The 23,231-nt window shown below is 47.8% G+C and overlaps 1 protein-coding gene across 10 annotated transcripts in view; it reads left to right on the forward strand.

Annotated features, from left to right (window-relative positions):
• Window positions 1-23,231, forward strand: part of LOC140499854 (uncharacterized) — a 262,845-nt gene that overhangs the window by 205,944 nt on the left and 33,670 nt on the right. For all 10 annotated transcript variants that reach the window (XM_072601753.1, XM_072601754.1, XM_072601752.1 and 7 more), the window contains 30 exons: window positions 73-197; window positions 303-370; window positions 798-970; window positions 2,630-2,665; window positions 3,623-3,691; window positions 4,390-4,455; window positions 4,721-4,845; window positions 4,951-5,018; window positions 5,446-5,618; window positions 7,278-7,313; window positions 8,271-8,339; window positions 9,040-9,105; window positions 9,371-9,495; window positions 9,601-9,668; window positions 10,096-10,268; window positions 11,928-11,963; window positions 12,921-12,989; window positions 13,690-13,755; window positions 14,021-14,145; window positions 14,251-14,318; window positions 14,746-14,918; window positions 16,578-16,613; window positions 17,571-17,639; window positions 18,332-18,397; window positions 18,663-18,787; window positions 18,893-18,960; window positions 19,388-19,560; window positions 21,220-21,255; window positions 22,213-22,281; window positions 22,980-23,045. In XM_072601753.1, coding sequence (XP_072457854.1) covers window positions 73-197; window positions 303-370; window positions 798-970; window positions 2,630-2,665; window positions 3,623-3,691; window positions 4,390-4,455; window positions 4,721-4,845; window positions 4,951-5,018; window positions 5,446-5,618; window positions 7,278-7,313; window positions 8,271-8,339; window positions 9,040-9,105; window positions 9,371-9,495; window positions 9,601-9,668; window positions 10,096-10,268; window positions 11,928-11,963; window positions 12,921-12,989; window positions 13,690-13,755; window positions 14,021-14,145; window positions 14,251-14,318; window positions 14,746-14,918; window positions 16,578-16,613; window positions 17,571-17,639; window positions 18,332-18,397; window positions 18,663-18,787; window positions 18,893-18,960; window positions 19,388-19,560; window positions 21,220-21,255; window positions 22,213-22,281; window positions 22,980-23,045 — 2,685 coding nt within the window. The remainder of the gene's footprint in view (window positions 1-72; window positions 198-302; window positions 371-797; window positions 971-2,629; window positions 2,666-3,622; window positions 3,692-4,389; window positions 4,456-4,720; window positions 4,846-4,950; window positions 5,019-5,445; window positions 5,619-7,277; window positions 7,314-8,270; window positions 8,340-9,039; window positions 9,106-9,370; window positions 9,496-9,600; window positions 9,669-10,095; window positions 10,269-11,927; window positions 11,964-12,920; window positions 12,990-13,689; window positions 13,756-14,020; window positions 14,146-14,250; window positions 14,319-14,745; window positions 14,919-16,577; window positions 16,614-17,570; window positions 17,640-18,331; window positions 18,398-18,662; window positions 18,788-18,892; window positions 18,961-19,387; window positions 19,561-21,219; window positions 21,256-22,212; window positions 22,282-22,979; window positions 23,046-23,231) is intronic.

Raw genomic sequence — 23,231 nt, forward strand, 5'->3', positions numbered from 1 at the left:
TGTCTGTGGGTCTGTTTGTTTGAGGTGCCCAGGGCTTAGGCGTGGATCTTCTGTTTCCCTCCTGTGTTACAGCTGGTGGCCAGAACATGAAATTTTTCACTGTGAACTTCACCATCACCAACCTACTGTACACAGAAGCCATGGATCACCCTGGCTCTCCCATTTTCAATTCCACGGAGAGAATGCTTCAGCGTGTGGTGAGATTGCACAGGCCCGGTCCCACCTGACTCCTGCAATGCCAGCTTCTCCACCGTGGGGGCTGAACCGCTCATTACTCATTCCCCTTCTCATTTTCTCGACAGCTCAGCCCCTTGTTCAAGGAAAGCAGCATTGGTTCCTCCTATGTTGGATGCAAAGTGATTGCCCTGAGGTGAGACTGCGAATAACATCTGCAGCCCTCAGATCATCTCCCTTGACCCCCAGGTTCCTGGCTGAGGCTCAGGGTGGGCAAGCAACAGGGCCAGTGGCTCCACATAGTGTCCATTTCCTCCACTTTGAAATCTGAAAGCGGTTTCCTTCCCATTCTCTTCATTCCTGGGTGCTTAGCCAAGTGATTCCCCTTGACTGTCGTGATTGGGAACAAATGCTATCCGGTGGAAATACTCCTCTCCAGAGGGAAATGTGTGCCTATCCATGCCTCCTCCGCACACAAGAAATGGCAGTTTTCCCACCCTCATGACCTCACTCTCAGTCTCTTTGAGGTCACTTCATCTCAGCTGAACTGTCCCCAGTCTCTCCCCCAAGCAAATCTCTCAGCATTGGAGCTCAGGGGCCTCAACAATTGTTTCGTTCCACAGATCTGGGAAGGGTGGCTCAGCAACTGGAGTGGACGCTGTGTGCAACCGTCAAGGCGCGCCAACCAGTGCCTCTCTCGACAAAGCAAAGGTCTATTGGGAGCTGAGCAACCAGACCCATGGCCTCACCAGACTGGGCCCTTACACTCTGGACAAAGAAAGTTTCTACCTTGATGGTGAGATTCCTCATTGGGGCAAGAATTGACCCCTTTCTCTTCAGCCTAAGCACTGTAATGAGATCGACACATTCCCAGCGTTAGTATCGTTCCTTTTTTCCCCACTCAGATTCCAGCCCTAACCCCGCAAGAGCCCAAACTTCCCTCATCCAGCCACGTGCCCCAAATGGGCCCCACGCACGCCTCCCTCCCTGGCTAACTTGACCCATTCCTTTTCGTTGTCTGACTTGTTCCACTTAGTGCCAGCTCCTGAGCTCTGCTCTTGGCCCCGTCGTAGCAATCAGTGGCATAGAATCATAGCTGTTAAGAAAATGGACATAGGAAATGGACACAGGAACCCAGGAGTGCCTTACACTGGCTAACGGTGACAGTCAGAATTAGAATTCTGTTACGTTTGGAAAGCTGCCTCACGCTGAAGAGGCTGATCTTCCAGAAATGTAATGTTAACATATGGATACAGAATTAGAACATGTTGGGGCTGACCAGATGTGACGGGCACATGACTAGAAAGCATTCAGGCTGAGAAGACTCCAAAAGTTCAGGAGATTGAGATCTCAACATGATCCAGTAGGCTGATGGCACAATCCATCGGATCCCCAAGAAGATACATCTAGACACTTTGAAGAGGAAGATGGTAGTCCCACTGTTTTCTGGCTTGATCCGCCCCCGTTTACATTATTCTGTATGCATATTCTCACGTATTGTGAGGATACAGACTCTAGGAAGAGGATCTCCTGAAAGAAAATGGTTATGATGACGACTCAAAAACCATGTGGTCAAAGGAGTGTTTGACGGAACTTGGTTAGTTGAGTGCAAATAAAAGAGGTTCAATGATTGTCTTGAGAGATTCAGAGGCCTGTCGTGGAGCAAAGCACATACTGTCCTTCTAGCGGCTGCAGAGAACAGGCTTATAAGTGATGCGTGCCTGTTGCTGGGGGATGTATCCGGATTCCCACCGCGGGAACAAATTCCGTGATTTATAGCCACTCAAAAGTGGAACGCACTTCCTCAGGAAGCAGTGGGAATCCCCTCATGGCAGGGCTTCCTGCCAAACCTGAATGCCATTTTGGTGGGAATGGCGTTGGAAGGGTTTTTCCTTCTACTGGAAGCTTGCACCACCATGAATGAGCAAGCCCTTTAAGGGATTGCCTTTGTGCATAGGGCTTCTTTCCTGGTCTTGCGCTAGTCAGTAGGAGGCTTGGCCTTCTGCTATGTTTCTGCAGGCCAGGACACAGCCAAAATGAAATAAGTCAAGGCTTTCGTTGCTCCATCTCAATGCCCAAAGCTATAAGGGTCCTTCTTACCTCTACCTTCGTGGAAGAACTTCATGGCACAGAGTAAGCAAGTGCCCAGAAGAATGCTACTCCCCTCTCTTAAGGATATGGCCAGAGAACTCAAACTCATGTGCTGACTTCAAAGGCTGAGGCTCAGGGTGGGGAAGCAGGAAAGGCAGTGGCTCCACCCAGTGTCCATTTCCTCCATTTTCAAATCTGAAAATGGTTTCATTCCCAGTCTCTTCATTCATGGGTCCTTAGCAAAGTGATTCCTCTTGCAAGCAGTCATGTTGGTAATTCTTGATCTCATCCTAGAGTCTATCAAGTTTCCTTCTCCTTCTTTTCTGATCTCCTTCCCTTTCTTATGTGTTATTTGGCTTTACAGGTTACAGGGAATACCGTCCCATGCAAGTCTTAAGCAGTAAGTGTTTTGCTATCCATATCGTCGTTGATTGCTGTGTTCCTTTCACTTTAGCCCGCTGTGGGGTCTTGCGCAGGGAATTCTCCACCTCCTCGCATCTGCCCCTTGACTGTCTTGAGTCATAGCAAACTTCCCATCCCTAGAAATCGTCATGAAGACAGAAGGTGTTCAGAATGCTCTTTAGAAGAGGGCTAGTTCCATTGTGAGGGCTTTTCTAGCACGGAAATTCCAGAAAGACCGTGTCCCAGGTGGGAAAAAAATGAGCTCTGTGTCCCTGTGGGCCTTCATGATCCAGAGACACTGCTTCCTTCTTTGGGATTTCAGGTTGTGTGTCTGAGGCTCCATGTTGAGAACTTAGCAAGCCATCCCCATGGGACGATCAGGGGAATGAACGGTGCTGCTCAGCTTTTTAAGAGATTTCCTGAAGGAGAAGTCATGATGGTGTCCCTTGCTCAGTGTCTCCAGCAGGGCACTTTAGCCATGTCCTCATGAAAAGCTTGTCCTGTGAGAACCCAGGCAGCTAAGTCAAGCCAAAGTGTCCTTCCACGTTCATTCCTTCTGTCATGTGTCAAACAGTTTATGAGGCATTTCCTGCATGTGACAGATTGCATTAATGATGTCATTAGGATTGGGATGGCCTGACAGAATGCTAGGCCACCGTGCTCTCTGTTAGTTTTCAATGTCACCTCTCCTACTCCTTCATTCATTTGTTTTCCTCCTTTATTTATTCTACTAATTAATTTACTCATCTATTTTACTTATTCACGCATGCATTCATTTCTTTATTGAGCTTCTGACCGATCTATCTATCTATTCATTTATTCCTTTATTTATTAGTTTCTTCATCAATCCGTCTACCCGTCTGTCTGTCCATTCATTCATCTCTTCATTCTTTCGTTCACCATTAATTTATGTGTTTGTTTATTGATTTACGTGTTCATCATCTATGTATTGCAGCTTTTGACACGCCCACTGTGTCGTCATTGACAACTCTCAAGGCATGGTCAGGAACTGGAGCCACCACAGGTAGAAACTGAGCAAGATTAGTACACTGGGCAATGTTCACTGGATCTCACATGCAAGCTGGGGAGAGAATAGCATGATGGAAAGGAAAATTGCTTTTAGCCTTAAAAATCACCTCATTCTAAGAAATACTCACCTTCCAAAGAAGGGAAACCAGTATCTGGGACTTGGTGTGATATTTTGGCTGGGTGACCTTGGCATGTTGCATGTTTCAAGGCCCTCCCCCCTAAAACACACACACACACACACGCACGCACACACACACACACACACACACACACACACATACAGACGCCCACAGACGCCCACACGCCCCCACGCACACACAGGCACACACACTCATACACGCACACAGAAAAGAAAGACATGAATTTCTTGCAGTTGATCTATCAGGTGATCAAAAGATATTCCCATAGTTCTTTGACATGATCCCATGTGTCCCATGCAAAACCTAAAGAGAGTGAAGGCCTGGGTCATTCTAGCCAGGAAGCACGGAACCTGAGAAGTTTTGCCAGGGGCGGCCTCTTATATAAATATCGGCTTCCTCCTGTGCTTTCTGAGCTTCATCACGCACTGCTTTGCGTCCTCCCCAAGGGATTCTGTGACTAAGTGCAGGTGATCCGTTTTGTGGCGCATCCAATAGGACATTTTCCACACTGTCGTTTGATGAATGATTTCCGTTCTTCATGATTTATCCTCAGCTCCTGTGAGAAGCCCTTACCCTGCAGACACCACGTTGACTCCATCACCGTTGTCCAGGAGCCCAGGTAGAGAGGGTACACCTAGTATTTCTTCCCAGGAGTGTTTCACTTTGCTTAAGTAGAAGATGAGAAGAGCAACGGGAGTGGTCGAGGGAAGGAAGGTTTGGGAACTGGTAGAGGTTCCTTGAAATGGATGTCAGTGGGGCCATGGAGCACGAGTTTTGTTTCCAGGAAAGAATAGGACAAAACAAGTAGAGGGTGTCTGTGGGTCTGTTTGTTTGAGGTGCCCAGGGCTTAGGCGTGGATCTTCTGTTTCCCTCCTGTGTTACAGCTGGTGGCCAGAACATGAAATTTTTCACTGTGAACTTCACCATCACCAACCTACTGTACACAGAAGCCATGGATCACCCTGGCTCTCCCATTTTCAATTCCACGGAGAGAATGCTTCAGCGTGTGGTGAGATTGCACAGGCCCGGTCCCACCTGACTCCTGCAATGCCAGCTTCTCCACCGTGGGGGCTGAACCGCTCATTACTCATTCCCCTTCTCATTTTCTCGACAGCTCAGCCCCTTGTTCAAGGAAAGCAGCATTGGTTCCTCCTATGTTGGATGCAAAGTGATTGCCCTGAGGTGAGACTGCGAATAACATCTGCAGCCCTCAGATCATCTCCCTTGACCCCCAGGTTCCTGGCTGAGGCTCAGGGTGGGCAAGCAACAGGGCCAGTGGCTCCACATAGTGTCCATTTCCTCCACTTTGAAATCTGAAAACGGTTTCCTTCCCATTCTCTTCATTCCTGGGTGCTTAGCCAAGTGATTCCCCTTGACTGTCGTGATTGGGAACAAATGCTATCCGGTGGAAATACTCCTCTCCAGAGGGAAATGTGTGCCTATCCATGCCTCCTCCGCACACAAGAAATGGCAGTTTTCCCACCCTCATGACCTCACTCTCAGTCTCTTTGAGGTCACTTCATCTCAGCTGAACTGTCCCCAGTCTCTCCCCCAAGCAAATCTCTCAGCATTGGAGCTCAGGGGCCTCAACAATTGTTTCGTTCCACAGATCTGGGAAGGGTGGCTCAGCAACTGGAGTGGACGCTGTGTGCAACCGTCAAGGCGCGCCAACCAGTGCCTCTCTCGACAAAGCAAAGGTCTATTGGGAGCTGAGCAACCAGACCCATGGCCTCACCAGACTGGGCCCTTACACTCTGGACAAAGAAAGTTTCTACCTTGATGGTGAGATTCCTCATTGGGGCAAGAATTGACCCCTTTCTCTCCAGCCTAAGCACTGTAATGAGATCGACACATTCCCAGCGTTAGTATCGTTCCTTTTTTCCCCACTCAGATTCCAGCCCTAACCCCGCAAGAGCCCAAACTTCCCTCATCCAGCCACGTGCCCCAAATGGGCCCCACGCACGCCTCCCTCCCTGGCTAACTTGACCCATTCCTTTTCGTTGTCTGACTTGTTCCACTTAGTGCCAGCTCCTGAGCTCTGCTCTTGGCCCCGTCGTAGCAATCAGTGGCATAGAATCATAGCTGTTAAGAAAATGGACATAGGAAATGGACACAGGAACCCAGGAGTGCCTTACACTGGCTAACGGTGACAGTCAGAATTAGAATTCTGTTACGTTTGGAAAGCTGCCTCACGCTGAAGAGGCTGATCTTCCAGAAATGTAATGTTAACATATGGATACAGAATTAGAACATGTTGGGGCTGACCAGATGTGACGGGCACATGACTAGAAAGCATTCAGGCTGAGAAGACTCCAAAAGTTCAGGAGATTGAGATCTCAACATGATCCAGTAGGCTGATGGCACAATCCATCGGATCCCCAAGAAGATACATCTAGACACTTTGAAGAGGAAGATGGTAGTCCCACTGTTTTCTGGCTTGATCCGCCCCCGTTTACATTATTCTGTATGCATATTCTCACGTATTGTGAGGATACAGACTCTAGGAAGAGGATCTCCTGAAAGAAAATGGTTATGATGACGACTCAAAAACCATGTGGTCAAAGGAGTGTTTGACGGAACTTGGTTAGTTGAGTGCAAATAAAAGAGGTTCAATGATTGTCTTGAGAGATTCAGAGGCCTGTCGTGGAGCAAAGCACATACTGTCCTTCTAGCGGCTGCAGAGAACAGGCTTATAAGTGATGCGTGCCTGTTGCTGGGGGATGTATCCGGATTCCCACCGCGGGAACAAATTCCGTGATTTATAGCCACTCAAAAGTGGAACGCACTTCCTCAGGAAGCAGTGGGAATCCCCTCATGGCAGGGCTTCCTGCCAAACCTGAATGCCATTTTGGTGGGAATGGCGTTGGAAGGGTTTTTCCTTCTACTGGAAGCTTGCACCACCATGAATGAGCAAGCCCTTTAAGGGATTGCCTTTGTGCATAGGGCTTCTTTCCTGGTCTTGCGCTAGTCAGTAGGAGGCTTGGCCTTCTGCTATGTTTCTGCAGGCCAGGACACAGCCAAAATGAAATAAGTCAAGGCTTTCGTTGCTCCATCTCAATGCCCAAAGCTATAAGGGTCCTTCTTACCTCTACCTTCGTGGAAGAACTTCATGGCACAGAGTAAGCAAGTGCCCAGAAGAATGCTACTCCCCTCTCTTAAGGATATGGCCAGAGAACTCAAACTCATGTGCTGACTTCAAAGGCTGAGGCTCAGGGTGGGGAAGCAGGAAAGGCAGTGGCTCCACCCAGTGTCCATTTCCTCCATTTTCAAATCTGAAAATGGTTTCATTCCCAGTCTCTTCATTCATGGGTCCTTAGCAAAGTGATTCCTCTTGCAAGCAGTCATGTTGGTAATTCTTGATCTCATCCTAGAGTCTATCAAGTTTCCTTCTCCTTCTTTTCTGATCTCCTTCCCTTTCTTATGTGTTATTTGGCTTTACAGGTTACAGGGAATACCGTCCCATGCAAGTCTTAAGCAGTAAGTGTTTTGCTATCCATATCGTCTTTGATTGCTGTGTTCCTTTCACTTTAGCCCGCTGTGGGGTCTTGCGCAGGGAATTCTCCACCTCCTCGCATCTGCCCCTTGACTGTCTTGAGTCATAGCAAACTTCCCATCCCTAGAAATCGTCATGAAGACAGAAGGTGTTCAGAATGCTCTTTAGAAGAGGGCTAGTTCCATTGTGAGGGCTTTTCTAGCACGGAAATTCCAGAAAGACCGTGTCCCAGGTGGGAAAAAAATGAGCTCTGTGTCCCTGTGGGCCTTCATGATCCAGAGACACTGCTTCCTTCTTTGGGATTTCAGGTTGTGTGTCTGAGGCTCCATGTTGAGAACTTAGCAAGCCATCCCCATGGGACGATCAGGGGAATGAACGGTGCTGCTCAGCTTTTTAAGAGATTTCCTGAAGGAGAAGTCATGATGGTGTCCCTTGCTCAGTGTCTCCAGCAGGGCACTTTAGCCATGTCCTCATGAAAAGCTTGCCCTGTGAGAACCCAGGCAGCTAAGTCAAGCCAAAGTGTCCTTCCACGTTCATTCCTTCTGTCATGTGTCAAACAGTTTATGAGGCATTTCCTGCATGTGACAGATTGCATTAATGATGTCATTAGGATTGGGATGGCCTGACAGAATGCTAGGCCACCGTGCTCTCTGTTAGTTTTCAATGTCACCTCTCCTACTCCTTCATTCATTTGTTTTCCTCCTTTATTTATTCTACTAATTAATTTACTCATCTATTTTACTTATTCACGCATGCATTCATTTCTTTATTGAGCTTCTGACCGATCTATCTATCTATTCATTTATTCCTTTATTTATTAGTTTCTTCATCAATCCGTCTACCCGTCTGTCTGTCCATTCATTCATCTCTTCATTCTTTCGTTCACCATTAATTTATGTGTTTGTTTATTGATTTACGTGTTCATCATCTATGTATTGCAGCTTTTGACACGCCCACTGTGTCGTCATTGACAACTCTCAAGGCATGGTCAGGAACTGGAGCCACCACAGGTAGAAACTGAGCAAGATTAGTACACTGGGCAATGTTCACTGGATCTCACATGCAAGCTGGGGAGAGAATAGCATGATGGAAAGGAAAATTGCTTTTAGCCTTAAAAATCACCTCATTCTAAGAAATACTCACCTTCCAAAGAAGGGAAACCAGTATCTGGGACTTGGTGTGATATTTTGGCTGGGTGACCTTGGCATGTTGCATGTTTCAAGGCCCTCCCCCCTAAAACACACACACACACACACGCACGCACACACACACACACACACACACACACACACACATACAGACGCCCACAGACGCCCACACGCCCCCACGCACACACAGGCACACACACTCATACACGCACACAGAAAAGAAAGACATGAATTTCTTGCAGTTGATCTATCAGGTGATCAAAAGATATTCCCATAGTTCTTTGACATGATCCCATGTGTCCCATGCAAAACCTAAAGAGAGTGAAGGCCTGGGTCATTCTAGCCAGGAAGCACGGAACCTGAGAAGTTTTGCCAGGGGCGGCCTCTTATATAAATATCGGCTTCCTCCTGTGCTTTCTGAGCTTCATCACGCACTGCTTTGCGTCCTCCCCAAGGGATTCTGTGACTAAGTGCAGGTGATCCGTTTTGTGGCGCATCCAATAGGACATTTTCCACACTGTCGTTTGATGAATGATTTCCGTTCTTCATGATTTATCCTCAGCTCCTGTGAGAAGCCCTTACCCTGCAGACACCACGTTGACTCCATCACCGTTGTCCAGGAGCCCAGGTAGAGAGGGTACACCTAGTATTTCTTCCCAGGAGTGTTTCACTTTGCTTAAGTAGAAGATGAGAAGAGCAACGGGAGTGGTCGAGGGAAGGAAGGTTTGGGAACTGGTAGAGGTTCCTTGAAATGGATGTCAGTGGGGCCATGGAGCACGAGTTTTGTTTCCAGGAAAGAATAGGACAAAACAAGTAGAGGGTGTCTGTGGGTCTGTTTGTTTGAGGTGCCCAGGGCTTAGGCGTGGATCTTCTGTTTCCCTCCTGTGTTACAGCTGGTGGCCAGAACATGAAATTTTTCACTGTGAACTTCACCATCACCAACCTACTGTACACAGAAGCCATGGATCACCCTGGCTCTCCCATTTTCAATTCCACGGAGAGAATGCTTCAGCGTGTGGTGAGATTGCACAGGCCCGGTCCCACCTGACTCCTGCAATGCCAGCTTCTCCACCGTGGGGGCTGAACCGCTCATTACTCATTCCCCTTCTCATTTTCTCGACAGCTCAGCCCCTTGTTCAAGGAAAGCAGCATTGGTTCCTCCTATGTTGGATGCAAAGTGATTGCCCTGAGGTGAGACTGCGAATAACATCTGCAGCCCTCAGATCATCTCCCTTGACCCCCAGGTTCCTGGCTGAGGCTCAGGGTGGGCAAGCAACAGGGCCAGTGGCTCCACATAGTGTCCATTTCCTCCACTTTGAAATCTGAAAACGGTTTCCTTCCCATTCTCTTCATTCCTGGGTGCTTAGCCAAGTGATTCCCCTTGACTGTCGTGATTGGGAACAAATGCTATCCGGTGGAAATACTCCTCTCCAGAGGGAAATGTGTGCCTATCCATGCCTCCTCCGCACACAAGAAATGGCAGTTTTCCCACCCTCATGACCTCACTCTCAGTCTCTTTGAGGTCACTTCATCTCAGCTGAACTGTCCCCAGTCTCTCCCCCAAGCAAATCTCTCAGCATTGGAGCTCAGGGGCCTCAACAATTGTTTCGTTCCACAGATCTGGGAAGGGTGGCTCAGCAACTGGAGTGGACGCTGTGTGCAACCGTCAAGGCGCGCCAACCAGTGCCTCTCTCGACAAAGCAAAGGTCTATTGGGAGCTGAGCAACCAGACCCATGGCCTCACCAGACTGGGCCCTTACACTCTGGACAAAGAAAGTTTCTACCTTGATGGTGAGATTCCTCATTGGGGCAAGAATTGACCCCTTTCTCTCCAGCCTAAGCACTGTAATGAGATCGACACATTCCCAGCGTTAGTATCGTTCCTTTTTTCCCCACTCAGATTCCAGCCCTAACCCCGCAAGAGCCCAAACTTCCCTCATCCAGCCACGTGCCCCAAATGGGCCCCACGCACGCCTCCCTCCCTGGCTAACTTGACCCATTCCTTTTCGTTGTCTGACTTGTTCCACTTAGTGCCAGCTCCTGAGCTCTGCTCTTGGCCCCGTCGTAGCAATCAGTGGCATAGAATCATAGCTGTTAAGAAAATGGACATAGGAAATGGACACAGGAACCCAGGAGTGCCTTACACTGGCTAACGGTGACAGTCAGAATTAGAATTCTGTTACGTTTGGAAAGCTGCCTCACGCTGAAGAGGCTGATCTTCCAGAAATGTAATGTTAACATATGGATACAGAATTAGAACATGTTGGGGCTGACCAGATGTGACGGGCACATGACTAGAAAGCATTCAGGCTGAGAAGACTCCAAAAGTTCAGGAGATTGAGATCTCAACATGATCCAGTAGGCTGATGGCACAATCCATCGGATCCCCAAGAAGATACATCTAGACACTTTGAAGAGGAAGATGGTAGTCCCACTGTTTTCTGGCTTGATCCGCCCCCGTTTACATTATTCTGTATGCATATTCTCACGTATTGTGAGGATACAGACTCTAGGAAGAGGATCTCCTGAAAGAAAATGGTTATGATGACGACTCAAAAACCATGTGGTCAAAGGAGTGTTTGACGGAACTTGGTTAGTTGAGTGCAAATAAAAGAGGTTCAATGATTGTCTTGAGAGATTCAGAGGCCTGTCGTGGAGCAAAGCACATACTGTCCTTCTAGCGGCTGCAGAGAACAGGCTTATAAGTGATGCGTGCCTGTTGCTGGGGGATGTATCCGGATTCCCACCGCGGGAACAAATTCCGTGATTTATAGCCACTCAAAAGTGGAACGCACTTCCTCAGGAAGCAGTGGGAATCCCCTCATGGCAGGGCTTCCTGCCAAACCTGAATGCCATTTTGGTGGGAATGGCGTTGGAAGGGTTTTTCCTTCTACTGGAAGCTTGCACCACCATGAATGAGCAAGCCCTTTAAGGGATTGCCTTTGTGCATAGGGCTTCTTTCCTGGTCTTGCGCTAGTCAGTAGGAGGCTTGGCCTTCTGCTATGTTTCTGCAGGCCAGGACACAGCCAAAATGAAATAAGTCAAGGCTTTCGTTGCTCCATCTCAATGCCCAAAGCTATAAGGGTCCTTCTTACCTCTACCTTCGTGGAAGAACTTCATGGCACAGAGTAAGCAAGTGCCCAGAAGAATGCTACTCCCCTCTCTTAAGGATATGGCCAGAGAACTCAAACTCATGTGCTGACTTCAAAGGCTGAGGCTCAGGGTGGGGAAGCAGGAAAGGCAGTGGCTCCACCCAGTGTCCATTTCCTCCATTTTCAAATCTGAAAATGGTTTCATTCCCAGTCTCTTCATTCATGGGTCCTTAGCAAAGTGATTCCTCTTGCAAGCAGTCATGTTGGTAATTCTTGATCTCATCCTAGAGTCTATCAAGTTTCCTTCTCCTTCTTTTCTGATCTCCTTCCCTTTCTTATGTGTTATTTGGCTTTACAGGTTACAGGGAATACCGTCCCATGCAAGTCTTAAGCAGTAAGTGTTTTGCTATCCATATCGTCTTTGATTGCTGTGTTCCTTTCACTTTAGCCCGCTGTGGGGTCTTGCGCAGGGAATTCTCCACCTCCTCGCATCTGCCCCTTGACTGTCTTGAGTCATAGCAAACTTCCCATCCCTAGAAATCGTCATGAAGACAGAAGGTGTTCAGAATGCTCTTTAGAAGAGGGCTAGTTCCATTGTGAGGGCTTTTCTAGCACGGAAATTCCAGAAAGACCGTGTCCCAGGTGGGAAAAAAATGAGCTCTGTGTCCCTGTGGGCCTTCATGATCCAGAGACACTGCTTCCTTCTTTGGGATTTCAGGTTGTGTGTCTGAGGCTCCATGTTGAGAACTTAGCAAGCCATCCCCATGGGACGATCAGGGGAATGAACGGTGCTGCTCAGCTTTTTAAGAGATTTCCTGAAGGAGAAGTCATGATGGTGTCCCTTGCTCAGTGTCTCCAGCAGGGCACTTTAGCCATGTCCTCATGAAAAGCTTGTCCTGTGAGAACCCAGGCAGCTAAGTCAAGCCAAAGTGTCCTTCCACGTTCATTCCTTCTGTCATGTGTCAAACAGTTTATGAGGCATTTCCTGCATGTGACAGATTGCATTAATGATGTCATTAGGATTGGGATGGCCTGACAGAATGCTAGGCCACCGTGCTCTCTGTTAGTTTTCAATGTCACCTCTCCTACTCCTTCATTCATTTGTTTTCCTCCTTTATTTATTCTACTAATTAATTTACTCATCTATTTTACTTATTCACGCATGCATTCATTTCTTTATTGAGCTTCTGACCGATCTATCTATCTATTCATTTATTCCTTTATTTATTAGTTTCTTCATCAATCCGTCTACCCATCTGTCTGTCCATTCATTCATCTCTTCATTCTTTCGTTCACCATTAATTTATGTGTTTGTTTATTGATTTACGTGTTCATCATCTATGTATTGCAGCTTTTGACACGCCCACTGTGTCGTCATTGACAACTCTCAAGGCATGGTCAGGAACTGGAGCCACCACAGGTAGAAACTGAGCAAGATTAGTACACTGGGCAATGTTCACTGGATCTCACATGCAAGCTGGGGAGAGAATAGCATGATGGAAAGGAAAATTGCTTTTAGCCTTAAAAATCACCTCATTCTAAGAAATACTCACCTTCCAAAGAAGGGAAACCAGTATCTGGGACTTGGTGTGATATTTTGGCTGGGTGACCTTGGCATGTTGCATGTTTCAAGGCCCTCCCCCCTAAAACACACACACACACACACACGCACGCACACACACACACACACACACACACACACACATACAGACGCCCACAGACGCCCACACGCCCCCACGCACACACAGGCACACACACTCATACACGCACACAGAAAAGAAAGACATGAATTTCTTGCAGTTGATCTATCAGGTGATCAAAAGATATTCCCATAGTTCTTTGACATGATCCCATGTGTCCCATGCAAAACCTAAAGAGAGTGAAGGCCTGGGTCATTCTAGCCAGGAAGCACGGAACCTGAGAAGTTTTGCCAGGGGCGGCCTCTTATATAAATATCGGCTTCCTCCTGTGCTTTCTGAGCTTCATCACGCACTGCTTTGCGTCCTCCCCAAGGGATTCTGTGACTAAGTGCAGGTGATCCGTTTTGTGGCGCATCCAATAGGACATTTTCCACACTGTCGTTTGATGAATGATTTCCGTTCTTCATGATTTATCCTCAGCTCCTGTGAGAAGCCCTTACCCTGCAGACACCACGTTGACTCCATCACCGTTGTCCAGGAGCCCAGGTAGAGAGGGTACACCTAGTATTTCTTCCCAGGAGTGTTTCACTTTGCTTAAGTAGAAGATGAGAAGAGCAACGGGAGTGGTCGAGGGAAGGAAGGTTTGGGAACTGGTAGAGGTTCCTTGAAATGGATGTCAGTGGGGCCATGGAGCACGAGTTTTGTTTCCAGGAAAGAATAGGACAAAACAAGTAGAGGGTGTCTGTGGGTCTGTTTGTTTGAGGTGCCCAGGGCTTAGGCGTGGATCTTCTGTTTCCCTCCTGTGTTACAGCTGGTGGCCAGAACATGAAATTTTTCACTGTGAACTTCACCATCACCAACCTACTGTACACAGAAGCCATGGATCACCCTGGCTCTCCCATTTTCAATTCCACGGAGAGAATGCTTCAGCGTGTGGTGAGATTGCACAGGCCCGGTCCCACCTGACTCCTGCAATGCCAGCTTCTCCACCGTGGGGGCTGAACCGCTCATTACTCATTCCCCTTCTCATTTTCTCGACAGCTCAGCCCCTTGTTCAAGGAAAGCAGCATTGGTTCCTCCTATGTTGGATGCAAAGTGATTGCCCTGAGGTGAGACTGCGAATAACATCTGCAGCCCTCAGATCATCTCCCTTGACCCCCAGGTTCCTGGCTGAGGCTCAGGGTGGGCAAGCAACAGGGCCAGTGGCTCCACATAGTGTCCATTTCCTCCACTTTGAAATCTGAAAACGGTTTCCTTCCCATTCTCTTCATTCCTGGGTGCTTAGCCAAGTGATTCCCCTTGACTGTCGTGATTGGGAACAAATGCTATCCGGTGGAAATACTCCTCTCCAGAGGGAAATGTGTGCCTATCCATGCCTCCTCCGCACACAAGAAATGGCAGTTTTCCCACCCTCATGACCTCACTCTCAGTCTCTTTGAGGTCACTTCATCTCAGCTGAACTGTCCCCAGTCTCTCCCCCAAGCAAATCTCTCAGCATTGGAGCTCAGGGGCCTCAACAATTGTTTCGTTCCACAGATCTGGGAAGGGTGGCTCAGCAACTGGAGTGGACGCTGTGTGCAACCGTCAAGGCGCGCCAACCAGTGCCTCTCTCGACAAAGCAAAGGTCTATTGGGAGCTGAGCAACCAGACCCATGGCCTCACCAGACTGGGCCCTTACACTCTGGACAAAGAAAGTTTCTACCTTGATGGTGAGATTCCTCATTGGGGCAAGAATTGACCCCTTTCTCTCCAGCCTAAGCACTGTAATGAGATCGACACATTCCCAGCGTTAGTATCGTTCCTTTTTTCCCCACTCAGATTCCAGCCCTAACCCCGCAAGAGCCCAAACTTCCCTCATCCAGCCACGTGCCCCAAATGGGCCCCACGCACGCCTCCCTCCCTGGCTAACTTGACCCATTCCTTTTCGTTGTCTGACTTGTTCCACTTAGTGCCAGCTCCTGAGCTCTGCTCTTGGCCCCGTCGTAGCAATCAGTGGCATAGAATCATAGCTGTTAAGAAAATGGACATAGGAAATGGACACAGGAACCCAGGAGTGCCTTACACTGGCTAACGGTGACAGTCAGAATTAGAATTCTGTTACGTTTGGAAAGCTGCCTCACGCTGAAGAGGCTGATCTTCCAGAAATGTAATGTTAACATATGGATACAGAATTAGAACATGTTGGGGCTGACCAGATGTGACGGGCACATGACTAGAAAGCATTCAGGCTGAGAAGACTCCAAAAGTTCAGGAGATTGAGATCTCAACATGATCCAGTAGGCTGATGGCACAATCCATCGGATCCCCAAGAAGATACATCTAGACACTTTGAAGAGGAAGATGGTAGTCCCACTGTTTTCTGGCTTGATCCGCCCCCGTTTACATTATTCTGTATGCATATTCTCACGTATTGTGAGGATACAGACTCTAGGAAGAGGATCTCCTGAAAGAAAATGGTTATGATGACGACTCAAAAACCATGTGGTCAAAGGAGTGTTTGACGGAACTTGGTTAGTTGAGTGCAAATAAAAGAGGTTCAATGATTGTCTTGAGAGATTCAGAGGCCTGTCGTGGAGCAAAGCACATACTGTCCTTCTAGCGGCTGCAGAGAACAGGCTTATAAGTGATGCGTGCCTGTTGCTGGGGGATGTATCCGGATTCCCACCACGGGAACAAATTCCGTGATTTATAGCCACTCAAAAGTGGAACGCACTTCCTCAGGAAGCAGTGGGAATCCCCTCATGGCAGGGCTTCCTGCCAAACCTGAATGCCATTTTGGTGGGAATGGCGTTGGAAGGGTTTTTCCTTCTACTGGAAGCTTGCACCACCATGAATGAGCAAGCCCTTTAAGGGATTGCCTTTGTGCATAGGGCTTCTTTCCTGGTCTTGCGCTAGTCAGTAGGAGGCTTGGCCTTCTGCTATGTTTCTGCAGGCCAGGACACAGCCAAAATGAAATAAGTCAAGGCTTTCGTTGCTCCATCTCAATGCCCAAAGCTATAAGGGTCCTTCTTACCTCTACCTTCGTGGAAGAACTTCATGGCACAGAGTAAGCAAGTGCCCAGAAGAATGCTACTCCCCTCTCTTAAGGATATGGCCAGAGAACTCAAACTCATGTGCTGACTTCAAAGGCTGAGGCTCAGGGTGGGGAAGCAGGAAAGGCAGTGGCTCCACCCAGTGTCCATTTCCTCCATTTTCAAATCTGAAAATGGTTTCATTCCCAGTCTCTTCATTCATGGGTCCTTAGCAAAGTGATTCCTCTTGCAAGCAGTCATGTTGGTAATTCTTGATCTCATCCTAGAGTCTATCAAGTTTCCTTCTCCTTCTTTTCTGATCTCCTTCCCTTTCTTATGTGTTATTTGGCTTTACAGGTTACAGGGAATACCGTCCCATGCAAGTCTTAAGCAGTAAGTGTTTTGCTATCCATATCGTCGTTGATTGCTGTGTTCCTTTCACTTTAGCCCGCTGTGGGGTCTTGCGCAGGGAATTCTCCACCTCCTCGCATCTGCCCCTTGACTGTCTTGAGTCATAGCAAACTTCCCATCCCTAGAAATCGTCATGAAGACAGAAGGTGTTCAGAATGCTCTTTAGAAGAGGGCTAGTTCCATTGTGAGGGCTTTTCTAGCACGGAAATTCCAGAAAGACCGTGTCCCAGGTGGGAAAAAAATGAGCTCTGTGTCCCTGTGGGCCTTCATGATCCAGAGACACTGCTTCCTTCTTTGGGATTTCAGGTTGTGTGTCTGAGGCTCCATGTTGAGAACTTAGCAAGCCATCCCCATGGGACGATCAGGGGAATGAACGGTGCTGCTCAGCTTTTTAAGAGATTTCCTGAAGGAGAAGTCATGATGGTGTCCCTTGCTCAGTGTCTCCAGCAGGGCACTTTAGCCATGTCCTCATGAAAAGCTTGCCCTGTGAGAACCCAGGCAGCTAAGTCAAGCCAAAGTGTCCTTCCACGTTCATTCCTTCTGTCATGTGTCAAACAGTTTATGAGGCATTTCCTGCATGTGACAGATTGCATTAATGATGTCATTAGGATTGGGATGGCCTGACAGAATGCTAGGCCACCGTGCTCTCTGTTAGTTTTCAATGTCACCTCTCCTACTCCTTCATTCATTTGTTTTCCTCCTTTATTTATTCTACTAATTAATTTACTCATCTATTTTACTTATTCACGCATGCATTCATTTCTTTATTGAGCTTCTGACCGATCTATCTATCTATTCATTTATTCCTTTATTTATTAGTTTCTTCATCAATCCGTCTACCCGTCTGTCTGTCCATTCATTCATCTCTTCATTCTTTCGTTCACCATTAATTTATGTGTTTGTTTATTGATTTACGTGTTCATCATCTATGTATTGCAGCTTTTGACACGCCCACTGTGTCGTCATTGACAACTCTCAAGGCATGGTCAGGAACTGGAGCCACCACAGGTAGAAACTGAGCAAGATTAGTACACTGGGCAATGTTCACTGGATCTCACATGCAAGCTGGGGAGAGAATAGCATGATGGAAAGGAAAATTGCTTTTAGCCTTAAAAATCACCTCATTCTAAGAAATACTCACCTTCCAAAGAAGGGAAACCAGTATCTGGGACTTGGTGTGATATTTTGGCTGGGTGACCTTGTCATGTTGCATGTTTCAAGGCCCTCCCCCTTAAAACACACACACACACACACGCACGCACACACACACACACACACACACACATACAGACGCCCACAGACGCCCACACGCCCCCACGCCCACACAGGCACACACACTCATACACACACACAGAAAACAAAGACATGAATTTCTTGCAGTTGATCTATCAGGTGATCAAAAGATATTCCCATAGTTCTTTGACATGATCCCATGTGTCCCATGCAAAACCTAAAGAGAGTGAAGGCCTGGGTCATTCTAGCCAGGAAGCACGGAACCTGAGAAGTTTTGCCAGGGGCGGCCTCTTATATAAATATCGGCTTCCTCCTGTGCTTTCTGAGCTTCATCACCCACTGCTTTGCGTCCTCCCCAAGGCATTCTGTGACTAAGTGCAGGTGATCCGTTTTGTGGAGCATCCAATAGCACATTTTCCACACTGTCGTTTGATGAATGATTTCCGTTCTTCATGATTTATCCTCAGCTCCTGTGAGAAGCCCTTACCCTGCAGACACCACGTTGACTCCATCACCGTTGTCCAGGAGCCCAGGTAGAGAGGGTACACCTAGTATTTCTTCCCAGGAGTGTTTCACTTTGCTTAAGTAGAAGATGAGAAGAGCAACGGGAGTGGTCGAGGGAAGGAAGGTTTGGGAACTGGTAGAGGTTCCTTGAAATGGATGTCAGTGGGGCCATGGAGCACGAGTTTTGTTTCCAGGAAAGAATAGGACAAAACAAGTAGAGGGTGTCTGTGGGTCTGTTTGTTTGAGGTGCCCAGGGCTTAGGCGTGGATCTTCTGTTTCCCTCCTGTGTTACAGCTGGTGGCCAGAACATGAAATTTTTCACTGTGAACTTCACCATCACCAACCTACTGTACACAGAAGCCATGGATCACCCTGGCTCTCCCATTTTCAATTCCACGGAGAGAATGCTTCAGCGTGTGGTGAGATTGCACAGGCCTGGTCCCACCTGACTCCTGCAATGCCAGCTTCTCCACCGTGGAGGCTGAACCGCTCATTACTCATTCCCCTTCTCATTTTCTCGACAGCTCAGCCCCTTGTTCAAGGAAAGCAGCATTGGTTCCTCCTATGTTGGATGCAAAGTGATTGCCCTGAGGTGAGACTGCGAATAACATCTGCAGCCCTCAGATCATCTCCCTTGACCCCCAGGTTCCTGGCTGAGGCTCAGGGTGGGCAAGCAACAGGGCCAGTGGCTCCACATAGTGTCCATTTCCTCCACTTTGAAATCTGAAAACGGTTTCCTTCCCATTCTCTTCATTCCTGGGTGCTTAGCCAAGTGATTCCCCTTGACTGTCGTGATTGGGAACAAATGCTATCCGGTGGAAATACTCCTCTCCAGAGGGAAATGTGTGCCTATCCATGCCTCCTCCGCACACAAGAAATGGCAGTTTTCCCACCCTCATGACCTCACTCTCAGTCTCTTTGAGGTCACTTCATCTCAGCTGAACTGTCCCCAGTCTCTCCCCCAAGCAAATCTCTCAGCATTGGAGCTCAGGGGCCTCAACAATTGTTTCGTTCCACAGATCTGGGAAGGGTGGCTCAGCAACTGGAGTGGACGCTGTGTGCAACCGTCAAGGCGCGCCAACCAGTGCCTCTCTCGACAAAGCAAAGGTCTATTGGGAGCTGAGCAACCAGACCCATGGCCTCACCAGACTGGGCCCTTACACTCTGGACAAAGAAAGTTTCTACCTTGATGGTGAGATTCCTCATTGGGGCAAGAATTGACCCCTTTCTCTCCAGCCTAAGCACTGTAATGAGATCGACACATTCCCAGCGTTAGTATCGTTCCTTTTTTCCCCACTCAGATTCCAGCCCTAACCCCGCAAGAGCCCAAACTTCCCTCATCCAGCCACGTGCCCCAAATGGGCCCCACGCACGCCTCCCTCCCTGGCTAACTTGACCCATTCCTTTTCGTTGTCTGACTTGTTCCACTTAGTGCCAGCTCCTGAGCTCTGCTCTTGGCCCCGTCGTAGCAATCAGTGGCATAGAATCATAGCTGTTAAGAAAATGGACATAGGAAATGGACACAGGAACCCAGGAGTGCCTTACACTGGCTAACGGTGACAGTCAGAATTAGAATTCTGTTACGTTTGGAAAGCTGCCTCACGCTGAAGAGGCTGATCTTCCAGAAATGTAATGTTAACATATGGATACAGAATTAGAACATGTTGGGGCTGACCAGATGTGACGGGCACATGACTAGAAAGCATTCAGGCTGAGAAGACTCCAAAAGTTCAGGAGATTGAGATCTCAACATGATCCAGTAGGCTGATGGCACAATCCATCGGATCCCCAAGAAGATACATCTAGACACTTTGAAGAGGAAGATGGTAGTCCCACTGTTTTCTGGCTTGATCCGCCCCCGTTTACATTATTCTGTATGCATATTCTCACGTATTGTGAGGATACAGACTCTAGGAAGAGGATCTCCTGAAAGAAAATGGTTATGATGACGACTCAAAAACCATGTGGTCAAAGGAGTGTTTGACGGAACTTGGTTAGTTGAGTGCAAATAAAAGAGGTTCAATGATTGTCTTGAGAGATTCAGAGGCCTGTCGTGGAGCAAAGCACATACTGTCCTTCTAGCGGCTGCAGAGAACAGGCTTATAAGTGATGCGTGCCTGTTGCTGGGGGATGTATCCGGATTCCCACCGCGGGAACAAATTCCGTGATTTATAGCCACTCAAAAGTGGAACGCACTTCCTCAGGAAGCAGTGGGAATCCCCTCATGGCAGGGCTTCCTGCCAAACCTGAATGCCATTTTGGTGGGAATGGCGTTGGAAGGGTTTTTCCTTCTACTGGAAGCTTGCACCACCATGAATGAGCAAGCCCTTTAAGGGATTGCCTTTGTGCATAGGGCTTCTTTCCTGGTCTTGCGCTAGTCAGTAGGAGGCTTGGCCTTCTGCTATGTTTCTGCAGGCCAGGACACAGCCAAAATGAAATAAGTCAAGGCTTTCGTTGCTCCATCTCAATGCCCAAAGCTATAAGGGTCCTTCTTACCTCTACCTTCGTGGAAGAACTTCATGGCACAGAGTAAGCAAGTGCCCAGAAGAATGCTACTCCCCTCTCTTAAGGATATGGCCAGAGAACTCAAACTCATGTGCTGACTTCAAAGGCTGAGGCTCAGGGTGGGGAAGCAGGAAAGGCAGTGGCTCCACCCAGTGTCCATTTCCTCCATTTTCAAATCTGAAAATGGTTTCATTCCCAGTCTCTTCATTCATGGGTCCTTAGCAAAGTGATTCCTCTTGCAAGCAGTCATGTTGGTAATTCTTGATCTCATCCTAGAGTCTATCAAGTTTCCTTCTCCTTCTTTTCTGATCTCCTTCCCTTTCTTATGTGTTATTTGGCTTTACAGGTTACAGGGAATACCGTCCCATGCAAGTCTTAAGCAGTAAGTGTTTTGCTATCCATATCGTCTTTGATTGCTGTGTTCCTTTCACTTTAGCCCGCTGTGGGGTCTTGCGCAGGGAATTCTCCACCTCCTCGCATCTGCCCCTTGACTGTCTTGAGTCATAGCAAACTTCCCATCCCTAGAAATCGTCATGAAGACAGAAGGTGTTCAGAATGCTCTTTAGAAGAGGGCTAGTTCCATTGTGAGGGCTTTTCTAGCACGGAAATTCCAGAAAGACCGTGTCCCAGGTGGGAAAAAAATGAGCTCTGTGTCCCTGTGGGCCTTCATGATCCAGAGACACTGCTTCCTTCTTTGGGATTTCAGGTTGTGTGTCTGAGGCTCCATGTTGAGAACTTAGCAAGCCATCCCCATGGGACGATCAGGGGAATGAACGGTGCTGCTCAGCTTTTTAAGAGATTTCCTGAAGGAGAAGTCATGATGGTGTCCCTTGCTCAGTGTCTCCAGCAGGGCACTTTAGCCATGTCCTCATGAAAAGCTTGTCCTGTGAGAACCCAGGCAGCTAAGTCAAGCCAAAGTGTCCTTCCACGTTCATTCCTTCTGTCATGTGTCAAACAGTTTATGAGGCATTTCCTGCATGTGACAGATTGCATTAATGATGTCATTAGGATTGGGATGGCCTGACAGAATGCTAGGCCACCGTGCTCTCTGTTAGTTTTCAATGTCACCTCTCCTACTCCTTCATTCATTTGTTTTCCTCCTTTATTTATTCTACTAATTAATTTACTCATCTATTTTACTTATTCACGCATGCATTCATTGCTTTATTGAGCTTCTGACCGATCTATCTATCTATTCATTTATTCCTTTATTTATTAGTTTCTTCATCAATCCGTCTACCCGTCTGTCTGTCCATTCATTCATCTCTTCATTCTTTCGTTCACCATTAATTTATGTGTTTGTTTATTGATTTACGTGTTCATCATCTATGTATTGCAGCTTTTGACACGCCCACTGTGTCGTCATTGACAACTCTCAAGGCATGGTCAGGAACTGGAGCCACCACAGGTAGAAACTGAGCAAGATTAGTACACTGGGCAATGTTCACTGGATCTCACATGCAAGCTGGGGAGAGAATAGCATGATGGAAAGGAAAATTGCTTTTAGCCTTAAAAATCACCTCATTCTAAGAAATACTCACCTTCCAAAGAAGGGAAACCAGTATCTGGGACTTGGTGTGATATTTTGGCTGGGTGACCTTGTCATGTTGCATGTTTCAAGGCCCTCCCCCTTAAAACACACACACACACACACACGCACGCACACACACACACACACACACACACACACATACAGACGCCCACAGACGCCCACACGCCCCCACGCCCACACAGGCACACACACTCATACACACACACAGAAAACAAAGACATGAATTTCTTGCAGTTGATCTATCAGGTGATCAAAAGATATTCCCATAGTTCTTTGACATGATCCCATGTGTCCCATGCAAAACCTAAAGAGAGTGAAGGCCTGGGTCATTCTAGCCAGGAAGCACGGAACCTGAGAAGTTTTGCCAGGGGCGGCCTCTTATATAAATATCGGCTTCCTCCTGTGCTTTCTGAGCTTCATCACCCACTGCTTTGCGTCCTCCCCAAGGCATTCTGTGACTAAGTGCAGGTGATCCGTTTTGTGGAGCATCCAATAGCACATTTTCCACACTGTCGTTTGATGAATGATTTCCGTTCTTCATGATTTATCCTCAGCTCCTGTGAGAAGCCCTTACCCTGCAGACACCACGTTGACTCCATCACCGTTGTCCAGGAGCCCAGGTAGAGAGGGTACACCTAGTATTTCTTCCCAGGAGTGTTTCACTTTGCTTAAGTAGAAGATGAGAAGAGCAACGGGAGTGGTCGAGGGAAGGAAGGTTTGGGAACTGGTAGAGGTTCCTTGAAATGGATGTCAGTGGGGCCATGGAGCACGAGTTTTGTTTCCAGGAAAGAATAGGACAAAACAAG

This window comes from Notamacropus eugenii, chromosome 4 (genome assembly GCF_028372415.1).
Source record: "Notamacropus eugenii isolate mMacEug1 chromosome 4, mMacEug1.pri_v2, whole genome shotgun sequence".
Taxonomy (NCBI): Eukaryota; Metazoa; Chordata; class Mammalia; order Diprotodontia; family Macropodidae; genus Notamacropus; species Notamacropus eugenii.